The sequence below is a fragment of the Ptychodera flava genome, chromosome 15 (genome assembly GCF_041260155.1).
Source record: "Ptychodera flava strain L36383 chromosome 15, AS_Pfla_20210202, whole genome shotgun sequence".
Taxonomy (NCBI): domain Eukaryota; kingdom Metazoa; phylum Hemichordata; class Enteropneusta; family Ptychoderidae; genus Ptychodera; species Ptychodera flava.
The window spans coordinates 13,871,307-13,897,297 of NC_091942.1; the positions used below are offsets into that span (position 1 = coordinate 13,871,307).

At 36.8% G+C, this 25,991-nt stretch overlaps 2 protein-coding genes across 5 annotated transcripts; both read right to left on the reverse strand.

Moving 5' to 3' along the window:
* Positions 1-8,890: 8,890 nt before the first annotated feature.
* On the reverse strand, positions 8,891-11,766 carry LOC139151230 (uncharacterized). Of its 2 annotated transcripts, none has more exons than XM_070723882.1 (6): positions 11,517-11,766; positions 11,051-11,228; positions 10,757-10,900; positions 10,198-10,531; positions 9,796-10,047; positions 8,891-9,635 (listed from the first exon to the last, which is right to left on the reverse strand). In XM_070723882.1, the coding sequence occupies exons 1-6, from the start codon at positions 11,649-11,651 to the stop codon at positions 9,299-9,301; spliced, it is 1,380 nt and encodes a 459-aa protein (XP_070579983.1). In that variant the 5' UTR covers positions 11,652-11,766; the 3' UTR covers positions 8,891-9,298. The 2 variants fall into 2 exon arrangements, with proteins under 2 accessions (XP_070579983.1, XP_070579982.1); XM_070723881.1 differs by having other exon boundaries at positions 9,796-10,051; positions 10,202-10,531; positions 11,517-11,764.
* Positions 11,767-15,068: 3,302 nt separating this feature from the next.
* On the reverse strand, positions 15,069-25,493 carry LOC139151227 (uncharacterized). Of its 3 annotated transcripts, none has more exons than XM_070723877.1 (6): positions 25,213-25,493; positions 17,948-18,125; positions 17,645-17,788; positions 17,120-17,449; positions 15,939-16,194; positions 15,069-15,784 (listed from the first exon to the last, which is right to left on the reverse strand). In XM_070723877.1, the coding sequence occupies exons 1-6, from the start codon at positions 25,345-25,347 to the stop codon at positions 15,454-15,456; spliced, it is 1,374 nt and encodes a 457-aa protein (XP_070579978.1). In that variant the 5' UTR covers positions 25,348-25,493; the 3' UTR covers positions 15,069-15,453. The 3 variants fall into 3 exon arrangements, with proteins under 3 accessions (XP_070579978.1, XP_070579979.1, XP_070579977.1); XM_070723878.1 differs by lacking the exon at positions 25,213-25,493 and adding an exon at positions 18,370-18,598; XM_070723876.1 differs by lacking the exons at positions 15,069-15,784; positions 15,939-16,194; positions 17,120-17,449; positions 17,645-17,788; positions 17,948-18,125 and adding exons at positions 22,686-23,417; positions 23,574-23,829; positions 23,978-24,307; positions 24,508-24,651; positions 24,811-24,988 and having other exon boundaries at positions 25,213-25,483.
* Positions 25,494-25,991: the final 498 nt, after the last annotated feature.

Genomic DNA, 25,991 nt, shown 5'->3' on the forward strand with positions numbered 1-25,991 from the left:
AGAGAGATAGGAGTAAGTGTCAGTGTAAATAAAAAGTGACAATAGTTTTCATTGCTGATATACACCGTCATTACGAATAATAACCGTCTTTGTCCTTGGTCATATTCATCTTGGGTTTAATTCCTGAGGGTTATGTCGAACTTAGTTCTGCCCTTGATCAAAATAATGAGAACAAGAATGGAGAACAGTGGGGAATCACTGAAAGAATAACATTTTACAATCACTCTTCCACTCAGACGTTATACGGTCGATTTCATTTCCATGATTTAAACGATAATTGAAGTCCTACTCACCTCAAATTACTTATAATTATTCGATCGGCCTAGAATCGTTTTCCTACACGGGTGACTGCTTTGTACGACTGGGGAATGTAGATCTGGTACTTACGTAGCCAAGCGTCAGGAATGGCACTAACCAAAAATATTGATTCGCCTTTTGTAACCGTTGGTGTCGCTGCGCATATCCAATGACGCGGTCAGATCATGGCCGGCCTGCCCTCGCTCCAGCAGTATTACATTTGTTGTTCATATGTACACGATAGTTTGTGTATTAGTAAGAACCATGCTGGTATATATCAATATTTCTAATTAGTTTTGCGAATCTCTCTCTCTCTCTCTCTCTCTCTCTCTCTCTCTCTCTCTCTCTCTCATCATTATCATCACCATCATTCGAGTATTGTGCAAACCCTATTTTCTCTAAAGTCGAGATAACAAGGGTTCCAAACTAAGCGTCAGCTAATTAAAAACAGGGAGAGCCTCCAACAGGCCATTCTTATAAAATATTTATTCCTTTCCCTACGCTGTTGTTGTTGCCTCCACAGAAAAAGCCTTTGCCTCTCAAAGCGGAGAGTACGTTAACGACAATGTTACTTACAAAATATTTAGTACGGAAACGGTCAACGAAGATTAAGTTTCTTGGTAAACAAACTAACTGAATTCTGTTGACAAGAAACATGTTTGCAATAAACATAATGATAGTCCGTTGGGCTAGAGGGGGTCTACGTGCACCCCCCCCCCCCCACAGGATAACAAACCTGTATTTTTCAGAAGCCTTGGGATCCCTAGAATACGAAATGGAATTTTAACAGGAAAAATATAGGGACGCAATAGCTGTTATGGTCATGTTTTGAAGGGTAACGCAAAATCACGATTTTCCAAGCCAAATGCATTTTCGTCAAATCTGTCTTCTTGTAAGTCATGTGCTGAGCTCATTTTTAACATAACCTCACTTGTTTGGTATCATTAGAAAGGGAATTTATTTCTCTTTAAGATGACATATTGCACTATGCAATATCTTCTACAGTTTTTGTCAAATATAACCAAAACTTACCCCTTACCCCAAAATTTAACATTACAAATTACAGAAAATCTCAAATTCTACCAATTTTTTAGCTAGGCATAATAAAAAATGCAATGCTTTGTCTGAAATCTGTTTTATTTGATACAGGGACATGTCAGAAATATGAAATAGACTTTTAACAGAAAAAATATTGGGAATCTACAGCTGTAACAGTCATATTTTGAAGGGTACCGCAAAATAATAGTGTTGCAGATTTGCATGCATTTTTGTTAAAACTGTCTTCCTATAAGTTATCTGCTGAGCTTGTTTTTGAATATAACCTGGCTTGTTAGGTATCATTAGAAAGATAATTTACTAATCTTTAGAATGACATATTGTAACATGCAATATCTTGTATAGTTTTCATGATATATAACCAAAACTTACCCCATACCCCAAAGTTTACATTGAAAATTTCAGTCATAGCTAAAACCAAATTCTACCATTTTTTTAGCTTGACACACAAAATCTGGCCGTTTTTGCTATTAAATCTATTTTATTTGGTACAGGGACATGTCAGAAATATGAAATAGACTTTTAACAGCAAAAATATTGAGAATCTACATCTGTAACAGTCATATTTTGAAGGGTACCGCAAAATCATAGTGTAGCAGATTTGCATGCATTTTTGTTAAAACTGTCTTCTTATAAGTTATCTGCTGAGCTTGTTTTTGAATATAACCTGGCTTGTTAGGTATCATTAGAAATATAATTTACTAATCTTTAGAATGACATATTGTAACATGCAATATCTTCTATAGTTTTCATGATATATAACCAAAACTTACCCCATACCCCAAAGTTTACATTGAAAATTTCAGTCATAGCTAAAACCAAATTCTACCATTTTTTTAGCTTGACACACAAAATCTGGCCGTTTTTGCTATTAAATCTATTTTATTTGGTACAGGGACATGTCAGAAATATGAAATAGACTTTTAACAGAAAAAATATTGGGAATCTACATCTGTAACAGTCATATTTTGAAGGGTACCGCAAAATCATAGTGTAGCAGATTTGCATGCATTTTTGTTAAAACTGTCTTCCTATAAGTTATCTGCTGAGCTTGTTTTTGAATATAACCTGGTTTGTTAGGTATCAATAGAAAGATAATTTACTAATCTTTAGAATGACATATTGTAACATGCAATATCTTCTATAGTTTTCATGATATATAACCAAAACTTACCCCATACCCCAAAGTTTACATTGAAAATTTCAGTCATAGCTAAAACCAAATTCTACCATTTTTTTAGCTTGACACACAAAATCTGGCCGTTTTTGCTATTAAATCTATTTTATTTGGTACAGGGATATGTCAGAAATATGAAATAGACTTTTAACAGAAAATATATTGGGAATCTACATCTGTAACAGTCATATTTTGAAGGGTACCGCAAAATCATAGTGTAGCAGATTTGCATGCATTTTTGTTAAAACTGTCTTCCTATAAGTTATCTGCTGAGCTTGTTTTTGATATAACCTGGCTTGTTAGGTATCATTAGAAAGATAATTTACTAATCTTTAGAATGACATATTGTAACATGCAATATCTTCTATAGTTTTCATGATATATAACCAAAACTTACCCCATACCCCAAAGTTTACATTGAAAATTTCAGTCATAGCTAAAACCAAATTCTACCATTTTTTTAGCTTGACACAGAAAATCTGGCCGTTTTTGCTATTAAATCTATTTTATTTGGTACAGGGACATGTCAGAAATATGAAATAGACTTTTAACAGAAAAAATATTGAGAATCTACATCTGTAACAGTCATATTTGAAGGGTACCGCAAAATCATAGTGTGCAGATTTGCATGCATTTTTGTTTAAAACTGTCTTCTTATAAGTTATCTGCTGAGCTTGTTTTGAATATAACCTGGCTTGTTAGGTATCATTAGAAAGATAATTTACTAATCTTTAGAATGACATATTGTAACATGCAATATCTTCTATAGTTTTCATGATATATAACCAAACTTACCCCATACCCACAAAGTTTACATTGAAAATTTCAGTCATAGCTAAAACCAAATTCTACCATTTTTTTAGCTTGACACAAAAATCTGGCCGTTTTTGCTATTAAATCTATTTATTTGGTACAGGGACATGTCAGAAATATGAAATAGACTTTTAACAGAAAAAATATTGAGAATCTACAGCTGTAACAGTCATATTTTGAAGGGTACCGCAAAATCATAGTGTTGCAGATTTGCATGCATTTTTGTTAAAACTGTCTTCCTATAAGTTATCTGCTGAGCTTGTTTTTGAATATAACCTGGCTTGTTAGGTATCATTAGAAAGATAATTTACTAATCTTTAGAATGACATATTGTAACATGCAATATCTTGTGTAGTTTTCATGATATATAACCAAAACTTACCCCATACCACAAAGTTTACATTGAAAATTTCAGTCATAGCTAAAACCAAATTCTACCATTTTTTTAGCTTGACACAAAAAATCTGGCCGTTTTTGCTATTAAATCTATTTTATTTGGTACAGGGACATGTCAGAAATATGAAATAGACTTTTAACAGCAAAAATATTGAGAATCTACATCTGTAACAGTCATATTTTGAAGGGTACCGCAAAATCATAGTGTAGCAGATTTGCATGCATTTTTGTTAAAACTGTCTTCCTATAAGTTATCTGCTGAGCTTGTTTTTGAATATAACCTGGTTTGTTAGGTATCATTAGAAAGATAATTTACTAATCTTTAGAATGACATATTGTAACATGCAATATCTTCTATAGTTTTCATGATATATAACCAAAACTTACCCCATACCCCAAAGTTTACATTGAAAATTTCAGTCATAGCTAAAACCAAATTCTACCATTTTTTAGCTTGACACAAAAAATCTGGCCGTTTTTGCTATTAATTCTGTTTTATTTGGTACAGGGACATGTCAGAAATATGAAATAGACTTTTAACAGAAAAAATATTGGGAATCTACATCTGTAACAGTCATATTTTGAAGGGTACAGCAAAATCTCAGTATTCCTGACTTGCGTGCATTTTTGTTGAATCTATCGTCTTTTAAGTCATCTGCTGAGCTTGTTTTTGAATATAATGTAGGCTGTTAGGTATCATTAGTAAGATTATTTACTAATCTTTAAAAAGACATATTGTAACATGCAATATCTTGTACAGATTTTTTATGAAATATGACCAAAACTTACCCCATACCCCAAAATTTACATCGAAAACTACTGTCATAGCTTATGTCAAATTCAAGCAATTTTTTACGCAGACATAAAAAATTAGACAATTTTTTGTATGAAATCTGTTTTATTTTGTACTTTGCCATATCAGAAATATGAAATGAACTTTTAACAGAAAAAATATTAGGATTCTATAGCTGTAACAGCTGTATCTTTAAGGGTACAGCAAAATCTCAGTATTCCTGATTCGTATGCGTTTTTGTTAAATCTGTCATCTTATAAGTCGTCTACTGAGCTTGTTATTGATTATAACTGGGTTTGTTTAGTATCATTGAAAAGGTAATTGAATAGTTTTTACAATGACATATTGTAACAGGCAATATCTTGTATAGTTTTCATGGAATATGACCAAAACGTACCCCATACCCCAAGGTTTATATTGAAAGTACTGTCATAGATAACGTGATCAAATTCCGTGAATTTTTAGCTAGACATGATAAAAATAGCTCTGTTTCGGTATTAAATCTGTTGTATATGGTACTGGGTCATGTCAGAAATGTGAAATAGACTTTTAACAGAAAAAATATTTGGACTGTATAGTTGTAACAGCCATATTTTGAAGGGAAATGCAAAATCGCAGTACCGCAAACTGGCACCTTTTTTGTTAAATTCTTCTTCTTGTAAGTCATCTGCTGAACTTATTTTGTGACACAACCTGGCTTGTGAGGTATCATTAGTAGGGCAATTTATTCTTCTTTAAGATGACATATTGTAATATACAATGTCATTCATAGTTTTCCTGGAATATGGTCAAACTTTACCCCATACCCAAAAAGTTCAAATCGCAAATTACGGCTTATCTTAAATTCTACCATTTTTGCTGCACATAATACAAAAGGCAATTCTTGTTTAAAATCTGATTTATTTGTTACAAAAGTATGTCACAAGTATAAAATTAACTTTTAACGGGAAGATGATACAATTTAGTAGCCATTTGGATCATTTTTGGAGGGGGAACCCATATATTGCAAATGTATGTGTTTCGGCAAATTTGCCCTGATACCTGGGTACCCTTCCAAATATGATCCAAAAGGCTACAAAATCATATTATGTTCCTGTTAAAAGTTAATTTCATATTTGTAACATACTTTTTTAACAAAACACATATTTCATAGATTGCATACAAGCATTGCCTTTGGTATATAAAGTTAATAAATTGTAAAAAAATGGTAGAGTTTCAGATTTGCAGTAATTTGCTGTGTAAACCTTGGGGTATGGGTAAGTTTTGGTCCTATTTCATGAAGCCTAAACAAGACATTGCATATTACAATAGTCATTTTAAAGACTAGTAAATTACCTTTCTATTGATACCTAACAAGCCAGGTTATGTCAAAAATCAAGCTCAGCAGATGACTTATAAGAAGACAGATTTAACAAAAAAGCAAGCGAGTTGGCAATACTGTGATTTTGCGAGACCCTTCAAAATATGACTGTTACAGTTGTAGAGTCCAATATATTTTCTGTTAAAAGTCTATTTCATATTTCTGACATTCCCCCATACCAAATAAAAAGATTTCATATAAAGCATTGCCTTATTTGTTATGTCTAGCTAGAAAATTGGTAGAATTTGACGATAGCTACGAAAGTAATTTTCGATATAAACTTTGTGGTATGGGGTAAGTTTTCGTCATATGCCATGAAAACTATATCAGATATGGCATATAACAATATGTCATTTAAAACGTAGTAAATTAGCTTTTAATGGTACCAAAAAACATGGTTATGTATAAAATAAGCGCAGCAAGAATGACCTACAATGGGACAAAGTTAACAAAACACATATGAGTCTGCACTGCTGTGATTTTGCAGTACTCCACAGAATATGCCTGTTACAGCCATAGAATCCCAATATTCTTTCTGTTTAAAGTCTATTTCATATTTCTTACATGTTCCTGTACCAAATAAAATAGATTTAATAGCAAAAACGGCCAGATTTTATATGTCTAGGTAAAAAAATGGTAGAATTTGGTTTTAGCTATGACTGAAATTTTCAATGTAAACTTTGGGGTATGGGGTAAGTTTTGGTTATATATCATGAAAACTATAGAAGATATTGCATGTTACAATATGTCATTCTAAAGATTAGTAAATTATCTTTCTAATGATACCTAACAAGCCAGGTTATATTCAAAAACAAGCTCAGCAGATAACTTATAGGAAGACAGTTTTAACAAAAATGCATGCAAATCTGCAACACTATGATTTTGCGGTACCCTTCAAAATATGACTGTTACAGCTGTAGAGTCCCAATATTTTTTCTGTTAAAAGTCTATTTCATATTTCTGACATGTCCCTGTACCAAATAAAACAGATTTAATGGCAAAAACGGCCAGATTTTTGTGTCAAGCTAAAAAAATGGTAGAATTTGGTTTTAGCTATGACTGAAATTTTCAATGTAAACTTTGGGGTATGGGGTAAGTTTTGGTTATATATCATGAAAACTATAGAAGATATTGCATGTTACAATATGTCATTCTAAAGATTAGTAAATTATCTTTCTAATGATACCTAACAAGCCAGGTTATATTCAAAAACAAGCTCAGCAGATAACTTATAGGAAGACAGTTTTAACAAAAATGCATGCAAATCTGCAACACTGTTATTTGCGGTACCCTTCAAAATATGACTGTTACAGCTGTAAATCCCAATATTTTTTCTGTTAAAAGTCTATTTCATATTTCTGACATGTCCCTGTATCAAATAAAACAGATTTCAGACAAAGCAATGCATTTTTTATTATGCCTAGCTAAAAAATTGGTAGAATTTGAGTTTTACTGTAATTTGCAATGTTAAATTTTGGGGTAAGGGGTAAGTTTTGGTTATATTTGACAAAAACTGTAGAAGATATTGCATAATGCAATATGTCATCTTAAAGAAGAAAAATTCCTTTCTTATGATACCAAACAAGTGAGGTTATGTTAAAAATTGAGCTCAGCACATGACTTACAAGAAGACAGATTTGACGAAAATGCATTTGGCTTGGAAAATCGTGATTTTTGCGGTACCCTTCAAAACATGACCATAACAGCTATTGCGTCCCTATATTTTTTCTGTTAAAATTCCATTTCGTATTCTAGGGATCACAAGGGTTCTGAAAAATACAGGTTTGTTATCCTGTGGGGGGGGGGGGTTGCACGTAGACCCCCTCTAGCCACGGACTATGGATCTGTGAGCTATATAAACAATAATGAATGCGCACAATAGTGTCATTCTTAGCTTAATTTGCTTTAATTACATCGAATGTTCGATTTGCAGACACTTGTCTGTGTTGAAACATCGTCTAGTCAGAAATGATTTTCTCCACATCAAGGTTTTCGTAAACTGGCAATGCTTGTATTTACAAAGAAGACACATTTCACCCAGGAAGAGCGCCACTAAAACTGTTTTGAGGGGAAAAAATGCCGTTTCGGCTACAACCAGAAAAGCCAATACTTTCTGTGGCTATATTTTGAAAATCCAACCAACACTATTGGAACTAATTTGGGATAATTGGATTTTCATATTTTTCAAATTTCTCAAAAGTGTTAGGTGCCCTATAGCTGAATGTTGCAATATCGCAAATTACCCATAAAAACAAGTGTGTAATGTAAAAAGAAAAGCAGATGAGATTACATTTTTAGATTAAATCGACATTACTTCACCATTCAATTATCCCAAATTAGTTGCAATCGCGTTCTTGAACCATAGATCCTCGAGAAAGGGTCTATGATCCAACCAACAATGGCAACGATATTTTGAATGTTCATGCTGAGACTGAGTCAACTCGTGAGTTTTTTTATCTCTGTATTGGAAATGCCGTCAGAACAGTGTAAAACACGTCCAAAATGCAATTCTGGAGGCAACATTAGCAAAAAACCTACAGAGGAATCCCCTCATTTGATTAGAAATCGCATTTTTGAGATAGCCTGATCCGCTTAAAAAGAGGAAAATATTGACGAAGATAATATACAACTTGTCCTAACTACAATGGATCTGATCTTGGGAATTGACGCAGGGGTCATGGGGGAAGAATTGTGAGTTTTTGTGTCTCGCTGCAGCTATGCAATCATGAACAGAATAATATTCACTTTGTGATCCGTATAGGCTCATTCTGAAGTAAAACACAAAATTAAAGTCTATGTTCTTTTCAGTCGTTTCCTTCTTTCGGTAGAACATGTTATTGAGGCATTGGTCTATATTGTGTAATGTGAATTCCCAGGGGACATTACCCTAAAATATCACCTGATAAAGCTGACTGTTTTCAGCATTACAACAACTTAGGCCTGTGTGTGTCGATAATGTCACTATAAGTACTTAACATATCAACGACTGACAATATGATTCATGTATAACAAAAACATTTATTTACAAGAAAGTGTCTTATTACAGAGTAGTCTGTATAACAGGAAAGTAATGTATTTACAAATAATCTAGTAAATACCATTCGTATTGGATAAGCGAATTTATTATGTACATAAATAATGCTGGAATTTTTCCCCAAAAAACTTTGCAACTGCTAGTCATTAGAAAGCATGGTAAACACACCACAAATTTATTATTCGTCTCCTCATCTATCAAGAATGGTGGTAAACGATACTCTGAGCAGGCTCAAATCAAAATAAATACAGAAATTCTATGTGACTGTATTGCACATCCCCTAATAATGGTTTTACGTTTGAAGTATATGTATCATTTTAGAAACACAAAGTTCTTTATCAAAAAAACAGTCACATGACATGCAAACATAATCTACATTTTCCTAAGCTTGTTGATGGCAATCGATTTCTTCACCAATCGACGAACTTGTTTGGAGGAAACTGTCTTGCTTTCGTCAACTGCAATGTCATCAACGAGCGTTACTCTTTTTGGTGATGCAGGTGAAGGCAGTGAGGTGCCGACTTTCACGGATGAGGGCGCTGTTGGATATGTCCTCGTCGGTGTACTGGGAGGAGATGGTGTTAGAGATGGGGATTTTCTACCGCTGACCTTTGCACAACACGATCTTGAGGAGGTGGATGGGTTGCACACGGTACATATTCCTGTGATTGGACATTTGGAACGAGATCTTGTCCTGGCGACGTCATCACTAAAAACAAAGCGTAGAAACAGGAAGAGTTAGACTAAAATGTGATACGTTTAAAAAAGTGACCGTGAAAGTGTTTTCTGTTTCGATACATTATTTCAACAATTTTTGTCCCTAAAGCTGTGTGAGTAATAAGATTGAAATGTTCCGAACAAACGCTTACCTGTCTACTGACGTGACTTTTGGTGTCTTTGCTATCTTTGGTGACGGCACTGGCGAGGATGACGATACATCCAGTTTCCTTTTTCTGTGCGTTTTTACCGGTGTGGTGGTCATTGGAGATGGCGAAAGACTGGTTTCTGGTTTTGCCAATTCAGTGCGGACATCAGCCATACTCTCCAATTCTGCAATTCTCTTGGACTTTTCAGAAACGTCTGGTAAAGCGTCTGTGTCAGTTGTCATGGCTTTTGCTGTCCTGTCTAAAAATGGCAGAAAACAAAATATTTTGTTTAGGTTTTGCGGTTTAAAAAGAAGCATATTGTCTTGGCACAGATACTCAGCTACTCAGATAAGAATTGCAATGTTTCCAGAGCAAACTTGTTTCGATTTAGATAATTGAATGAACTTACTTCTCTTTTTCAATGTTGTCTCCACCCTGGTTGCCATGGCATCTTCATCTACTGTTCCTCCTCTGGCATGGAATTCTTGCATCACTTCATGGTTGACTTCATCCATGAGTTGTTGGAGTGACATCTCTTCTCTAGCGCCCCCTATGATGACTTTGGACAGCAAATTAGCGTCCTTGAGCGCAACGTACTGGCCACCCGTCACGTGGGCAATAGCCATGAAGAAATCTTTGAATTCTTCAGCGTAAGATCCACAGGCAACGCTGTAGAGGGTGATATTTTTCTCCGCCATTTGCCGTGAAATTTTCATGGGGTCATGACCCGCAGGGCAACCTGAAGATGAATATAGATAAATAGCACAATGTTAATGTACTGAAAAAGAAATCACTTGACAGTAAGAATGGATAATGGTGGCGAATACAAAGGAGTAGAGTATAAAATATTATTGTATTTTATCAATGTCGAGGTATTCTTTCTTATTGTAAAGTAAATTATTTCTAGTTCTATCCTAGAACGACGTCATTCATTGACATTCTAGCAGGTGAAAACATAACCAACCTTTTGGAAAGTTGTCACCACTGTCATCGAGCCCATGTGGCGGTGCATCAGCGACCAAAATGGTTACTTTGGTTGCTTGAGGGCGCCATTTCAGGTGAAGCGCTTCGTGCAGTCCATCAGCAACCGCTTCAGGTCCATCGCCTCCTGAACAACACAAAACAAGAGGATGTTATCGTTTGAAATGAAGACTAGCATTTCATACAACAGCCTTGAACAATCAAAATAAAGTCTAAAAGAGGAAACACGGAATTGCGAATATTTTTTCGATGAAGAATTTTGCAAGTCGATACTTACCGCCATAAGGACTCATGCTTGTCATTTTCTGTTGCATCTTCTTCAAGGATGGCGTGAAGTCCATGACACGGGTGATGAAAGTTCTGTCCTCTGGTGGATGGTCTCTGTATTCAACCAATGCCAAGTGAATGTCTGACATCTCCTTGGCAACGATCTCCTCTACAATACCCTGGATACTCTGTGGATGGATAGCAACGAAGAATAAATACTTATTCACAGGACTCTAAATTTAAGTTAAAAATTGGATTAAAGATGATTTGATAACCATTATATATTTTTCTGATATAACAGGCAGTGAGTTCATTTTTTTTTCAATTAAAAAGTCAAATTTTGCTTCAAAGTTTAGGACTTAACGAATAAGCTGTAACAGTCAACATTTATCCCACCTCGATATGTCATAATATTCATGAAGTGAACGTGAAATGTGATTTTGATTTATACACCAATGATTTGTATGGGTGTGTACCTTTTTAGCCTGGTTGATATAACTTCCCATGCTGCTAGTGCAGTCAATAACGAATGCTAAATCCAACACCGAAGCATCATGGTGTTTAAGCAATGGCTGTGGTATGAAATCAGGTACTTCAATGGCGCTCGGCATTTTGAAATCTTTTCTGTTTTGGTTTGGAACTTGTTTGATTAGTTGAGAGTGGTATTTCTCTTCACTGTTGGCGTTGTGCTGTCAGAGACGTTCTGATTTCAACGCTGTCATGGTTGGCCTTTTATGCTTACTCGTTCTACGTTTAATGTATTGTCAGTCAGCTTGCTTGCACGAACATGTCTGGCCAGCTGTACTATATTTAGAGCGAAATGATCATGAGATGGTTGACGTCACTAGTTGTGAGTGCGCCCTCTCGAAATATGGCATGTCGCGACAGGTTCTTGTAGGGGTGTAGCATGGCAGTCTCGGTTACCCAGACTCCTCTGGTAGCGCAGAGGAGTCTGGGTAACCGAGACTAGGGTGTAGCATGGCAGTTCGCTCGGGTGCCGTGTTGAGGTCTATATCCTGTGATTTTACCTGATATCGTTTAGCGATGTCCTGTACTGGTTACACAGTAATTGTCGGTGTGTTAAAAGGCCAACGGCAGTCGTCATTACTTACGGCCGGAGGAATTGCTTCAAGTATTGAAAAAACTTGGAGTTCTACCCCGCTTCCACATATCTTTTTTAAAACAGCCCCTTCCCCCTTGCTGGCTCGAAATATTTATGTGATCCTCTCTGTCATACGTCGTCTGTCTGTCTGTCTGTCTGTCTGTCTGTCTGTCTGTCTGTCTGTCTGTATGTATGTATGTATGTATGTATGTATACATGTATGTATGTAACAGTCTTTCGCTTGTCAATGGGGCTATTGGTCCTGATAATTGGTGCAAATCAATCTGGCACTAAGCCTGTGGAACTGTCAATTCCTTATACAATCAAACGTGGTTCCCTTTGACAGCGATCACCTCCTTAACACCATAACATTTTAGACCATATTTACATCAGATTATCGTTATCACAAATTACGTACCATAGATACATTTGTCTCGTATATTCTATGCCTGCAAGAAATTGATACTGACTACTGAAACAGCTTAAAAGTAAATTTAGTGTTACTCAACAGTATCAACATGGAAATATCTCTAAATCATTTTCAATTAAAGCAAGCAGCTTTGAACATGTTTCATTCACTAGACTGGGAGAGGGCAGAAGACATAGTCACCCTTCCGATGCTGCACATTTGAAAATATAGCGTTTAAAATAGTGTTATTTCGAGATACATAGAATACTGAATAACATCTAACCTCCAATAGTCCAGTCACAACCATAACCCTTACCTCGCCAAGTTGTAATCACAATCAGGCCAAGTTGGTTAAAACATGTCCCATTTTTTGCATTTGAGAAATACTTTTAACATCTGGAGGGCCCTGCAAACATAGATATAGTAAACATGGTTTTACTGACTAAACCTGCTATGAAATACTACTATACTCTAGGTTTTGAGTCCTGCCGATGTTTCCGGCTTTGGTAGATATTGGTTCAGCGATACTGCCATCTCTGGCAGGATAAGGGTTGAATCTGTGTAATACATTCATACATTTTTGTTTACATACACAGAATCTATATCAACTGAAACTCGTCCGGCACCCTCGAGCAGTGAGATGCAACAAAGGTAATATTAGCATATCACGTCAAGAAAGTACAGGGACGGTTTTGAAGGAAAATGTAGTATCGCAGTCAGTGCATTACTAGATAACAGTATGTGACAATGACCAGGCAGCTGTAATACAGTGATTACAGGGGACAGGAGGGGTTTCCCTTCTGATAAAGATTTGACGTTAAAACAACATCATTTGGTGATACTTAGAAAAATTACCACACATTAAAATATTTGCGTAACTCTCACTGTGTTGTTTATAATTTTAGTAACCCCCTTAATGATCACCAGTTGAGTTTCCCCTCCAATTCGTCCGACCTTCGACCGTAGATAACGACGTTTTCCTAACACCAGGGGCCAAAGCCCTTGGTTGTCGTCAAGAAAAGTGTATGAGCTTGTGAAAATTCAGATTTTTGTCACTTTTGAAAAAATATGAATATAATATGTTGATATATCGATGTTCTACCCATTTCGAATCGAAAGAAACAAATTCAAACAAAGTTTGATCCCCGAGAACATCTGCCTTCAACACGATTGGAACTAATTTGGGATAATTGGATTTTCATATTTTTCAAATTTCTCAGCTGAATGTTGCAATATTACAAATTACTCATAAAAACAAGTGTGTAATATAAGAAGGAAAGCAGATGAGATTACATTTGTAGATTAAATCGACATTACTTCACCATCCAATTATCCCAAATTAGTTCCAATCGTGTTCTTCGTTATTTGTTTCACTTGATAACCTAAATAAAGATCTGTCTAAGATGACAACTTCATGAAGACATCTTTGATCGTACACTTGAAATGAAGATGCGCCTTGGTCGTTGTATTGAAGAGACTCGGTGAAAAATTTCACTGAGATTTCATATTTGAAATACAGATTAGAGCGTTCAGAGTATGTCAGAGTGAGTATAGTGTTTCGACTTTTATGTTAATTAACCAAACGACAGCACATCGTCTTGTATTTGTTGACGCAACTCTAAAGAACCGTCTTTTTAAAGGCTGTAACATTTGTTGGCTAAATTTTCTGTCAGATGTATCAGCAACCACTTTGCTGTCTTAAAATAGAATTTTTAAGGCTCTCTCGCTATCAGAAAGATATAGTTTAATGGTGGATGATATACCAGACCGTGACGGCATATGACAGTAATGTCTAAAGCCTATGAATTTCATATGTCTAGTCTCATTTCTAAAATGATGCAAACGCTTTAATAATAGGATCTTTGACTATTAAGGTTTTGGCAATTTCGTATGTGCTCATGCGGGCTCGTGAATAATTTCGAAAGAATTTAATTATAACCGTTTCATTTGTTTAAAATTTTACTGTGTTGAACCAGACTTGAACTACACGGAGCATGATCTTCGTTGAAAGTCTTTAAATTTAGACCTATATCACCGTTACTAAAGTGTGTAATATAATCTGGTATCAAATTGAAAGTGGGGAGGAGCCTAGGATGAGTGACTCATGTATTGACGGGTTTGTAATAACAACGTGCGATGAATGCGTAGATTATTATTGAGGTTCACGCGTCCACCATAGTAAATTTTCAACTTCTGCTTGATTTGGTCGTAGCTATGGTAATTAATTAAGTTTTACATCCAAGACACCGATTCAATGTATATTTTTTCATTTATTAATGTTTTTCTTCCAGGGAACATGGTGGTCCACTTTGGTGAACTCTTAGTTGACAAGGAAACTTATGTCTTTGGTTTTCATTCTGTTATCAGAGGTTGAAGGGAACATTTTGTTATCAATAATGACTTATTTTTCAACTCTTAGACTGCACAGAGAAGGATAACAGTTTTATTCATTACTTTTGAATGCAAAGCTGTTACCAGTTGTCGCCAACATCGAAATAAAGAACAGCACACGATTGATTACACTTAGATAAAAACGTTTATTTACAAATACATACTCAGTACAGAGGTACTGTATCGTTAACCCTTTGTAAAGAATTATTTTGTCGATCAAGTGAAAGAACGATCCTCTACATGAAAGTAATTTCGAATTCCCACGTAACATTTAAAAAAAACATTTACCACCGTGTCACCATTTTAGGCACCAAAGACATAAGTAATCGAAAGAATATTCTAATCTTCTCTTGATGTCGCATGGATTCTGAACACTCAGACACAAAGTTTATCAAAGTCCTACAGGTAAGAAAATAGAAAGGTTCGTTGGGTGTTGCTGGCAGTACACTGAAATTCTACTTGGTGTTCGACTCTTCTCTTTCCTGTTTTCTTAAAAACATATGGGTAGTGTCTACATTTTTCTCAGCTTGTTAACGGCAATCGATTTCTTCACCAACCGACGAACTTGTTTAGAGGAAACTGTCTTGCCTTCGTCAACTGCAATATCATCTACAAGAGCTTCTCTTTTCGGTGATGCAGTTAAAGATATTGAGGTGTCAACTTTCACAGATGGTGGCGCTGTTATCCTTGTCGGTGTACCTGGAGGAGATGGTGTTGGAGACGGAGATTTTCTACCGCTGACCTTCGCACAGCATGATCTTGGGGAGGTAGATGGGTTGCACACGGCACATATTCCTGTGATTGGACATTTCGAACGAGATCTTGTTTTGGCGATGCAATCACTGCAAGCAAAACATAGAAACACAGTGAATTAGACTAAAGTAAATTTTAATATGATACAAATGACGATGAATGTATATTCTGTTTTGATAGATTGCCCTCTTTTGTCTATACAGCTGTGAATTAAGATTCAAATATTGCGAACAAAACGCTTACCTGTCTACTGACGTGACTTTTGGTGTCTTTGCTATCTTTGGTGACGGCACTGGTGAGGATGACGATACATCCAGTTTCCTTTTTCTGTGCGTTTTTACCAGTGTGGTGGTCATTGGAGATGGCGAAAGACTGGTTTCTGGTTTTGCCAATTCAGTACGGACATCAGCCATACTCTCCAATTCTGCAATTCTCTTGGACTTTTCAGAAACGTCTGGTAAAGCGTCTGTGTCAGTTGTCATGGCTTTTGCTGTCCTTCCTAAAGGAATGGAGATAACAGAATATTTTGTTTAGTTTTGCAGTTAAGGTGAAGTACTACGAATTACGTCAAAATTAAGTTGTGGTGTCATTTTCTTGAAACTTTGCACAAATATTCTTGGAAGTTGTGCAAGTGCAAAAATGAAATAAAAAATGGGGGTCACCACGCTTGTTTCCATGGAAACGGATGTTAAAATGGCGTTGTTAGAAATAAATAAAAATGATATAATTCACTTAAACTAAAGAAAGCAATTATAAAACGCTTAGCAAATGAGTTAATTTTAATAAATACCAAGACTTAAGATCAATATTTATTGAATGTATAGTTTTCATGATGTTTGTGAAGAAATTTTAACATAAGTATCGATTACAAAATGACGATATCGAAATTATATCACTAAAAAATTTCGAACTTTCTTCTGTCGCTTGGAATAGTGTCATTTTTGACCAAACTTGGCGGAATAAACTTCTGACATAATACCATTTAGTTTACACTTTTAATAAAAGGGTGTCACCACGCTACTTTTTACAATATCTCCAGGTGAATGGGTAATTTGCGCCATATAAATGGGAGAGAAATGTTAATTTTTCGCTCATATTGAATAAAAACCAACTTCCTAGGGGGTCAAAATATGACAAGGTTATAGGTCACATGTATTTCTAAGACACTGGGTCAAAAAATTAGGTAAAAGCGCAATTTCAACAATGACAGGTGATGTTAAATACATGCTCTACAAAATAACCCATTTGCGGCAGGCTGGAGTTAAATCTGCGCAGAAACGTTCTAAAGCGTGTGCGCGTCCGAATTCGTCGCCCTTTACCTTAAGAGAAAGTCGAATCGCACTAGAAAATGGCATGATCTCTAAAAGATGACATAACTATTTCCCAGGTAACTCCGTTTCGACTTGATAATTTAGTCAACTTACTTCTCTTTTTCAATGTTGTCTCCACCCTGGTTGCCATGGCATCTTCATCTACTGTTCCTCCTCTGGCATGGAATTCTTGCATCACTTCATGGTTGACTTCATCCATGAGTTGTTGGAGTGACATCTCTTCTCTAGCGCCCCCTATGATGACTTTGGACAGCAAATTAGCATCCTTGAGGGCAACGTACTGGCCACCTGTTATGTGGGCAATAGCCATGAAGAAATCTTTGAATCCTTCTGCATAAGATCCACAGGTAACGCTGTAAAGGGTGATGTTTTTCTCCGCCATTTGCCGTGAAATTTTCATAGGGTCATGACCTGCAGGGCAACCTAAAGATGAATACGAATAAATGACCTATTGTCAATGCACTGAAAAAATAACGGAAAGAAAGATGATTGCAAACATAAAAATGTTGAATGTAAAACTTTTGTATATTTTGCTGTGGAATTCCTTCGAATTTTAGTTAGTATTATACTGGAACGACGTCAGTAATTGGCATTCAAGCAAGTGAAAACAGAACCAACCTTTTGGAAAATTGTCACCACTGTCTGCCAGCCCATGAGGTGGTGCATCAGCGACCAAAATGGTTACTTTGGTTGCTTGAGGGCGCCATTTAAGGTGAAGTGCTTCGTGCAGTCCATCAGCAACTGCTTCAGGTCCATCACCTCCTGAACGACGCAAAACAAAAGGACGTTAATAATTATGATGATAAAAGTGATGACTTGCTTTTCAAACAAGAGTCTTTCGAAATGTTAATGAAATGTTTAAGAGGAAACACGAAATTGCGAATTTCTCCTGGTGAAGAATTTTTGGAAGTCGATACTTACCACCACGAGGGCTCATGTCCGTCATTTTCTGTTGCATCTTCTTCAAGGATGGCGTGAAGTCCATGACACGGGTGATAGAAGTTCTGTCCTCTGGTGGATGGTCTCTGTATTCAACCAACGCCAAGTGAATGTCTGACATCTCCTTGGCAACGATCTCCTCTACAATACCCTGGATACTCTGTGGATAGACAACGATAAAGAATGTTATCCATCGGAATCTGAGTTGAAGTAAAAAATAGGCCGACAGGTAATTTGATTAATGATATTTCAGGTAATGAGCTGAAATTTTTCTTGATGGTTATATCATAACTAAAAGAAAATTGAGCTTTCGACTGACGAGGCAGTAATTGTATCATTTTTCATAATTTTATGAAGTGAAAGTGAAAATGTGATTTTTATATATATGTTCTACACGTTTGTACCTTTTTAGCCTGGTTGATATAACTTCCCATGCTGCTAGTGCAGTCAATAACGAATGCTAAATCCAACACCGAAGCATCATGGTGTTTAAGCAAAGGTTGTGGTATGAAATCAGGTACTTCAATGGCGCTGGGCATTTTGAAATCTTTTCTGTTTTGATTTGGACTTGTTTGATGTGTTTAGAGTGGTACTTCTCTTCACTGTTGGCGTTGTGCTATCAGAGACGTTCTGATTTCAACGCTGTCATGGTTGGCCTTTTATGCTTACTGCTTCTGCGTTTAATGTATTGTCAATCGGCTTGCTTGCACGAACATGTCTTGCCAGCTGTTCTATATTTAGAGTGAAATGATCATGAGATGGTTGACGTCACTAGTTGTGAGTGCGCCCTCTCGAAGTAGGCATGTTGTGACATGTTCTTGCTTAAGGTTACCAAGTACAGTTTTCATGATAGGGGCGTATCAGTTATGTCAGCTTGCATTGTAGTGTGGACGTCATTGTCTTGCTGGCGAACATCGTTTTAATATGTTTTACTGTATGCGCAGATGTATGCCATAGCTTTACCAGATAATGAAGTTTTACTGAAGTACACAGTAGTTGACGGCAGATTTTGACGGTCTTCGGCCAGGGGATAAAGCCATTTCGCTTGTTGTTCGATACACGGCGAATTGAAGGCCTCTTTAAATAATAGGTCATGTCTAATAGGTGCTTGCAGGGCCTTCGGCGCATGAAGGCGCGGCATATGCTTTTTCTTTATTATCCGATAATAATGTCGTCTAAGATATCTAAGTTAGAGAGTTTCAGGAGCATGACCAAAGTGATCTAACATGGATAAAATTATCCGATAAAACAGTGTTTTGGGCATCGGCCACTTCCAAGCTCTTCTAATATTAGACTCTGACTTAGATGTTAGACGATATGATCGATTTTATCCGATATTATCCGATAAAACAGCATGTCGGGCATCGACCACTTCCCCACTCGTCTAAAATTAGAGTCTCATCTAGATTTAGACTCTAATATTAGACGACTGAGGTATTGGCTGATGTCCCACGTTGTGTTTTATCGGATGCTATCGGATAAAATCGATAATATCGTCTAACATCTAAGTCAGAGTCTAATATTAGACGAGTGGGGTAGTGGCCGATGCCCGACATGCTGTTTTATCGGATGAAATCGGATAAAATCGATAATATTGTCTAACATCTAAGTTAGAGTCTAATATTAGAAGGGTCGGAAAATGGACGATGCCCGACATGCTGTTTTGAGGGTCATTGCAAACGTTTGCGTCGAAGACAGACATGTGAAAGTAGTCAACCTGTGCTGAGATCACGCTCACACTATTTCTCCTACATACACATAAACACATCTAACAAAAATCATAGAAGACCTTGTTTTATGCTAAATAAGCTATATATCCGACAAAAAAGCATGTTTGGCATCGGCCACTTCCCCAGTCGTTTAATATTAGACTCTAACTTAGATGTTAGACGATATTATCGATTTATTCGATATTATCGATTTTTTTTTCTCCCCGCCCACTGATTAGTTTTGAAATTGCCCGCCCGCTGGAACACAAAGATTTCGAGCCAGCATATCCTGTGCCGGAAACACTAGTTGTGCTGAACAGCCTACGGGAGGTGTCATTTATGGGCGGAAGAATTGCCTCAAGTATTGAAAAACGTTGAGTTCTCTCCCTTTCCGCGTGTCCATTTTTAACAACACTCTCCGCCTTTGCTCGTTGAAAGTCTTTGTGTGATCCCCTCAAACACAAAACACACGCACATACGTATATATATATATATATATATATATATATATATATATATATATATATATATATATATATATATATATATATATATATCATGTATGTTTATATGTGGGTGTGTCGCTCTCTCTCTTTATGTATATGTATCAGTGTTTCGTTTGTCAAAGGGCCTATTAGCAGTATTACAATTGGTGCAATCAGTCTTATACTAAGCCTGTCAGACCTGTGTAACTGTTACAAGCTTATACATTCGAACCTGTTGTAGGGGTCCCCTTTACAGCGGTCACTCCTTGTGGCTCCCCGTAATATGTTAGACATCAGATTATTGTTGCTCATTCCAAAGTTACGTATCACAGACTGATACATTTGTCTCGTATATTCTATGCCTGTGAAAAATTGATCTTTCGTGATAAAGTCACTGCTACTTACTACTGAAGCAGCATAAAGTAGATTAAGTGTTTCTTAACATTGCAATATCTGTAAATCATTTTAGATTATCAAGAAGCTACTTTGAATATGTTGTAGAATTTCACGAGACTGAAAGTGGCCAGGAGAGAACTCCCTTCCGATGCTGCACATTTGAAAATATAGCGTTTAAAATAGTGTTATTTCGAGATACATAGAATACTAAATAACATCTAACCTCCAATAGTCCAGTCACAACCATAACCCTTACCTCGCCAAGTTTTAATCATCATCTGGCCAAGTCGGTTAAAACAGTAAAGCTTAACACATGTCCCATTTGTTACATTTAACAAAGACTTTCACATGTGAAGGCCCCTGCAAAAACAGATACTGTAAACATGGTTTTACTGTCTAAACCTTCTATGAAGTACCGTACAAAGCAGTTGAAAATACTCTATAGGTTTTGGGTGAATACCGCCGATGTTTCCGAACCTGGCAGATATTGGTCGAGTGATACTGCTTGGCAGGATAAGGGTCAAATCTGTACGTATACGTCAGTACATACATTTATGCATTTTAAGTTCATAAATACTGAATCTTTGCTAATTTAAACGCGGTATTCTCCAGCAGAGAGATGAAACAAAGTTATTAGCATATGGCTTCAGATAAATGCAAGGACAGGTAGTTTTGGAGGGAAATGTTAGTGTTTGTAGTCACTGCACTATTAGATAACAGTATATTATGTCTTTGATCAAACAGCTGTAAAGAGGTGAAAAAAGGGTGGGGGTCAGGAGGGGTCTCCCCTTCTGATACAGGTTCTTTGAAAATTTGACGTGAATAACATCATTTGGTGATACAACAATTGTCACACTTGAAAGTTTTTGCGAAACCCCCCCCTTTTGTTTATGATTTTTAGTACCCCCTTACCGATCATCATTTTTTGAGTCAAATTCTTCCTATCGTAAATAACGACGGTTCCCTAACGCCAAGGGGCAAAGCCCTTGCTTGTCGTCAAGAACAGTGTATCTCAGATGTGTAGTCGAAATCATCTGAGCGTGTGAAAGTTTTTATAGTATCCTTTGAAAAAATAATTATGAATATATGTTGGTACAGTAATGTTCACACCATTTCAAATCGAAAGAACCAAAGTGAAGTAAAGTTTGATTCCCGAGAAAATCTGCCAAGAATAATTGTTTCATTTGATAAGTGAGATTAAGATCTGTCTGAGATGACAACTTCATGAAGGCGTCTTTACTTGTACACCTGATAACTCTAGAGAAGTGTCATATATTTGAAATGCTGTAACATTGATTGAAGAATTTTTCTGTCTGATATCCTCGTATCAGTAACCCCTTTGCTGTCTTGAAAATAGTTTTTTTGATTCTCTCCTCATCAGAAAGATATGGTTTATGATAGATGATATACCAGACTTTACCGACCCGTGTCAGTCAATGTCTAAAATATATGAATTTCGTCGGCCTCGTCTTATTTCTAAAGTGATGCAAACAATGTAATGATATGACCTTTGACTTGAAGATGTTGACAATTTCGTATGTGGACATGTGAACACGTGAATAATGTCTTAAGAATTTAATTGTAACTGCCCTTGTTTAAAATTTTACTGTGTTGAACCAGATTTGAACCACAAGAAGCCTGATCTTCGATGAAGATGTTTTAAATTTATTACTATATCATGGTGAGGACAGTACGTAATACAACCTGATATCATATTCAAAGGGGGCGGGCGAGGGTTAGTGACGCATGTATTGACGGATTTGTAATAAAAACGAGCACCAACAAAGAAATGCATGTTTCCACATTTAAGCTTGTATATTATTGAGGTTCGAGCGTGTGCCATAGCGAACTTTCCACTTCTGCTTGATTTTATATCAACGACATCGATTCAATGTAATTTATTAATGTTTTTGCATGGCAAGCGGTGAACTCTTAGTGGACAAGGAAGCTTATGTCGTTGGTTTTTATTCTGTTATCAGAGGTTGAAGGAAACACTTTCTTATTAATAATGACTTATTTTTCAGCTCTAAGACTGCACATAGAATGATAACAGTTTTATTTATGACTTTTTGAATGCAAAGCTGTTGCCAGTTGTCGCCAACATCGAAATAAAGAACAACACACGATTGATTACACTTAGATAAAAACGTTTATTTACAAATACATACTCAGTACAGAGGTACTGTATCGTTTATTAACCCTTTGTAAAGAATTATTTTGTACATCAAGCGAAAGAACGATCCTCTACATGAGAGTAAGTAATTTCGAATTCCCACGTAACATTTAAAAAAAAAATTTTACCACCGTGTCACCATTTTAGGCACCAAAGACTATAAGTAATCGAAAGAATATTCTAATCTTCTCTTGATGTTGCATTGATTCTGAACACTCAGACACAAAGTTTATCAAAGTCCTCCCGGTAAGAAAATAGAAAGGTTCGATGGGTTTTGCTGGCAGTACACTAAAATTGTTCTTGCTTGGCGTGTGACTTTTCTGTTTCCTGTTTCCTTTAAAATATATGGCTATAGTGTCTATATTTTTCTGAGCTTGTTAACAGCAATTGATTTCTTCACCAACCGACGAACTTGTTTGGAGGAAACTGTCTTGCCTTCGTCAACTGCAATATCATCCACAAGAGCTTCTCTTTTCGGTGATGCAGTTAAAGATAGTGAAGTGTCAACTTTCACAGATGGTGGCGCTGTTGTCCTTGTCGGTGTACCCGGAGGAGATGGTTTTGGAGAGGGAGATTTTCTACCGCTGACCTTTGCACAGCATGATCTTGGGGAGGTAGATGGGTTGCACACGGTACATATTCCTGTGATTGGGCATTTTGAACGAGCTCTTGTCTTGGCGATGCAATCACTGCAAACAAAACATAGAAACACGGTGAGTTAGACTACAGTGAAACTTTTATGTGATACAAATGACGATGAATGTAAATTCTGTTTTGATACCTTGCCAATTTTTGTCTCTACAACTGTGAGTAATAATATTCAAATATTCCGAACAAACGCTTACCTGTCTACTGACGTGACTTTTGGTGTCTTTGCTATCTTTGGTGACGGCACTGGCGAGGATGACGATACATCCAGTTTCCTTTTTCTGTGAGTTTTTACCAGTGTGGTGGTCATTGGAGATGTTGAGACACTGGTTTCAGGTCTGGCCAATTCAGTACGGACATCAGCCATACTCTCCAATTCTGCAATTCTCTTGGACTTTTCAGAAACGTCTGGTAAAGCGTCTGTGTCAGTTGTCATGGCTTTTGCTGTCCTTCCTAAAGGAATGGAGATAACATAATATTTCGTTTAGGTCTTGCAGTTAACAGAAAGTTGAATGGCATTAACAAATGGAATGATCTCTAAAAGCTGATTTATCTATTTTCCAGGTAACTCCGTTTCGACACGATAATAAAGTCAACTTACTTCTCTTTTTCAATGTTGTCTCCACCCTGGTTGCCATGGCATCTTCATCTACTGTTCCTCCTCTGGCATGGAATTCTTGCATCACTTCGTGGTTCACTTCATCCATGAGTTGTTGGAGTGACATCTCTTCTCTAGCGCCCCCTATGATGACTTTGGACAGCAAATTGGCGTCCTTGAGTGCGACATACTGGCCTCCAGTGATGTGGGCAATAGCCATGAAGAAATCTTTGAATCCTTCAGCGTAAGATCCACAGGCAACGCTGTAGAGGGTGATGTTTTTCTCGGCCATTTGCCGGGAAATTTTCATGGGGTCATGACCCGCAGGGCAACCTAAAGATGAATATGAATAAATGACATATTGTTAATGCACTGAAAAAATAACTTAACGGAAAGAAAAGATGATTGCAAACACAAAAATATTGAATATAAAACTTTTTATATTTTGCCGTGGAATTCTTTCTAATTTTAGTTAGTTCTATCCTAGAACTACGTCAGTCATTGGTATTCAAGCAAGTGAAAACAGAACCAACCTTTTGGAAAGTTGTCACCACTGTCTGCCAGCCCATGAGGCGGTGCATCAGCAACCAAAATGGTTACTTTGGTTGCTTGAGGGCGCCATTTCAGGTGAAGTGCTTCGTGCAGTCCGTCAGCAACTGCTTCAGGTCCATCACCTCCTGAATGACGCAAAACAAAAGGACGTTAATAATTATGATTAGAGAAATGATGGCTTGCTTTTCAAACAAGAGTCTTTCGAAATGTTAATAAAGTGTTAAAAAGGAAACACGGTATTGCGAATTTCTCCTGGTTAAGAATTTTTGCAAGTCGATACTTACCACCACGAGGGCTCATGTCCGTCATTTTCTGTTGCATCTTCTTCAAGGATGGCGTGAAGTCCATGACACGGGTAACAAAAGTTCTGTCCTCTGGTGGATGGTCTCTGTATTCAACCAACGCCAAGTGAATGTCTGACATCTCCTTGGCAACGATTTCCTCTACAATACTCTGGATACTCTGTGGATAGACACCGGTAAAGAATTTTTATCCATCGGAATCTGAGTTGAAGTCAAAACTAGGCCTACCGGTAATTTCATTTATGATATTTCAGGTAATGAGCTGAATTTTTTCTTGACGGTTACATCATTGCCAAAAGAAAATTGAGCATTCGACTGACGAGGAGGTAATTGTATCATTTTTCATAATTTTATGAAGTGAATATATTTTCTTCAGGTGTGTACCTTTTTAGCCTCGTTGATATAACTTCCCATGCTGCTAGTGCAGTCAATAACGAATGCTAAATCCAACACCGAAGCATCATGGTGTTTTAGCAATGGCTGTGGTATGAAATCAGGTACTTCAATGGCGCTCGGCATTTTGAAAGCTTTTCTGTTTTGATTTGGAACTTGTTTGAAATGTTGAGAGTGGTATTTCTCTTCACTGTTGGCGTTGTGCTGTCAGAGACGTTCTGATTTCAACGCTGTCATGGTTGGCCTTTTATGCTTACTCGTTCTACGTTTAATCTATTGTCAGTCGGCTTGCTTGCACGAACATGTCTGGCCAGCTGTACTATATTTAGAGTGAAATGATCATGAGATGGTTGACGTCACTAGTTGTGAGTGCGCCCTCTCGAAGTATGGCATGTTGTGACATGTTCTTGCTAAGGTCATACTGGTACAGTTTTCATGATAGGGGCGTATCAGTTATGTCGGCTTGCATTGTAGTGTGGGTGTACTTGTGTAGCTGCTGAAGATCGTTTTAATATTTTTTTTACTGTATGCGCAGATATATGCCACAGCTTTGCTAGATAACGAAGTTATTTACTGAAGTACACAGTAGTTGACGGCAGATTTTAACGGTCTTCGGCCAGGAGATAAAGCCATTTTCGCTTGTTGTTCGATACATGGCGAAGGCCTCTGTAAATAATAGGTCATGTCTAATAGGTGCTTGTAGGGGCCTTCGGCGTGTATCGAACCACAAACGACTGTGGCTATAGCCTCTGCTAAGTTGTCGTCAGGAA

Coding starts and splice junctions, on each gene's coding strand:
- LOC139151230 (XM_070723882.1), bottom strand. CDS start 11,651: ATGCCGAGCGCCATTGAAGTACCTGATTTCATACCACAGCCATTGCTT. Junction 11,229..11,516: donor ATATCAACCAGGCTAAAAAG/GTACACACCCAT, acceptor ATCCATCCACAG/AGTATCCAGGGTATTGTAGA. Junction 10,901..11,050: donor AAGCATGAGTCCTTATGGCG/GTAAGTATCGAC, acceptor TGTGTTGTTCAG/GAGGCGATGGACCTGAAGCG.
- LOC139151227 (XM_070723877.1), bottom strand. CDS start 25,347: ATGCCGAGCGCCATTGAAGTACCTGATTTCATACCACAGCCATTGCTA. Junction 17,450..17,644: donor TGGTGACAATTTTCCAAAAG/GTTGGTTCTGTT, acceptor ATTCATCTTTAG/GTTGCCCTGCAGGTCATGAC. Junction 15,785..15,938: donor AAAGTCACGTCAGTAGACAG/GTAAGCGTTTTG, acceptor TTTTGCTTGCAG/TGATTGCATCGCCAAAACAA.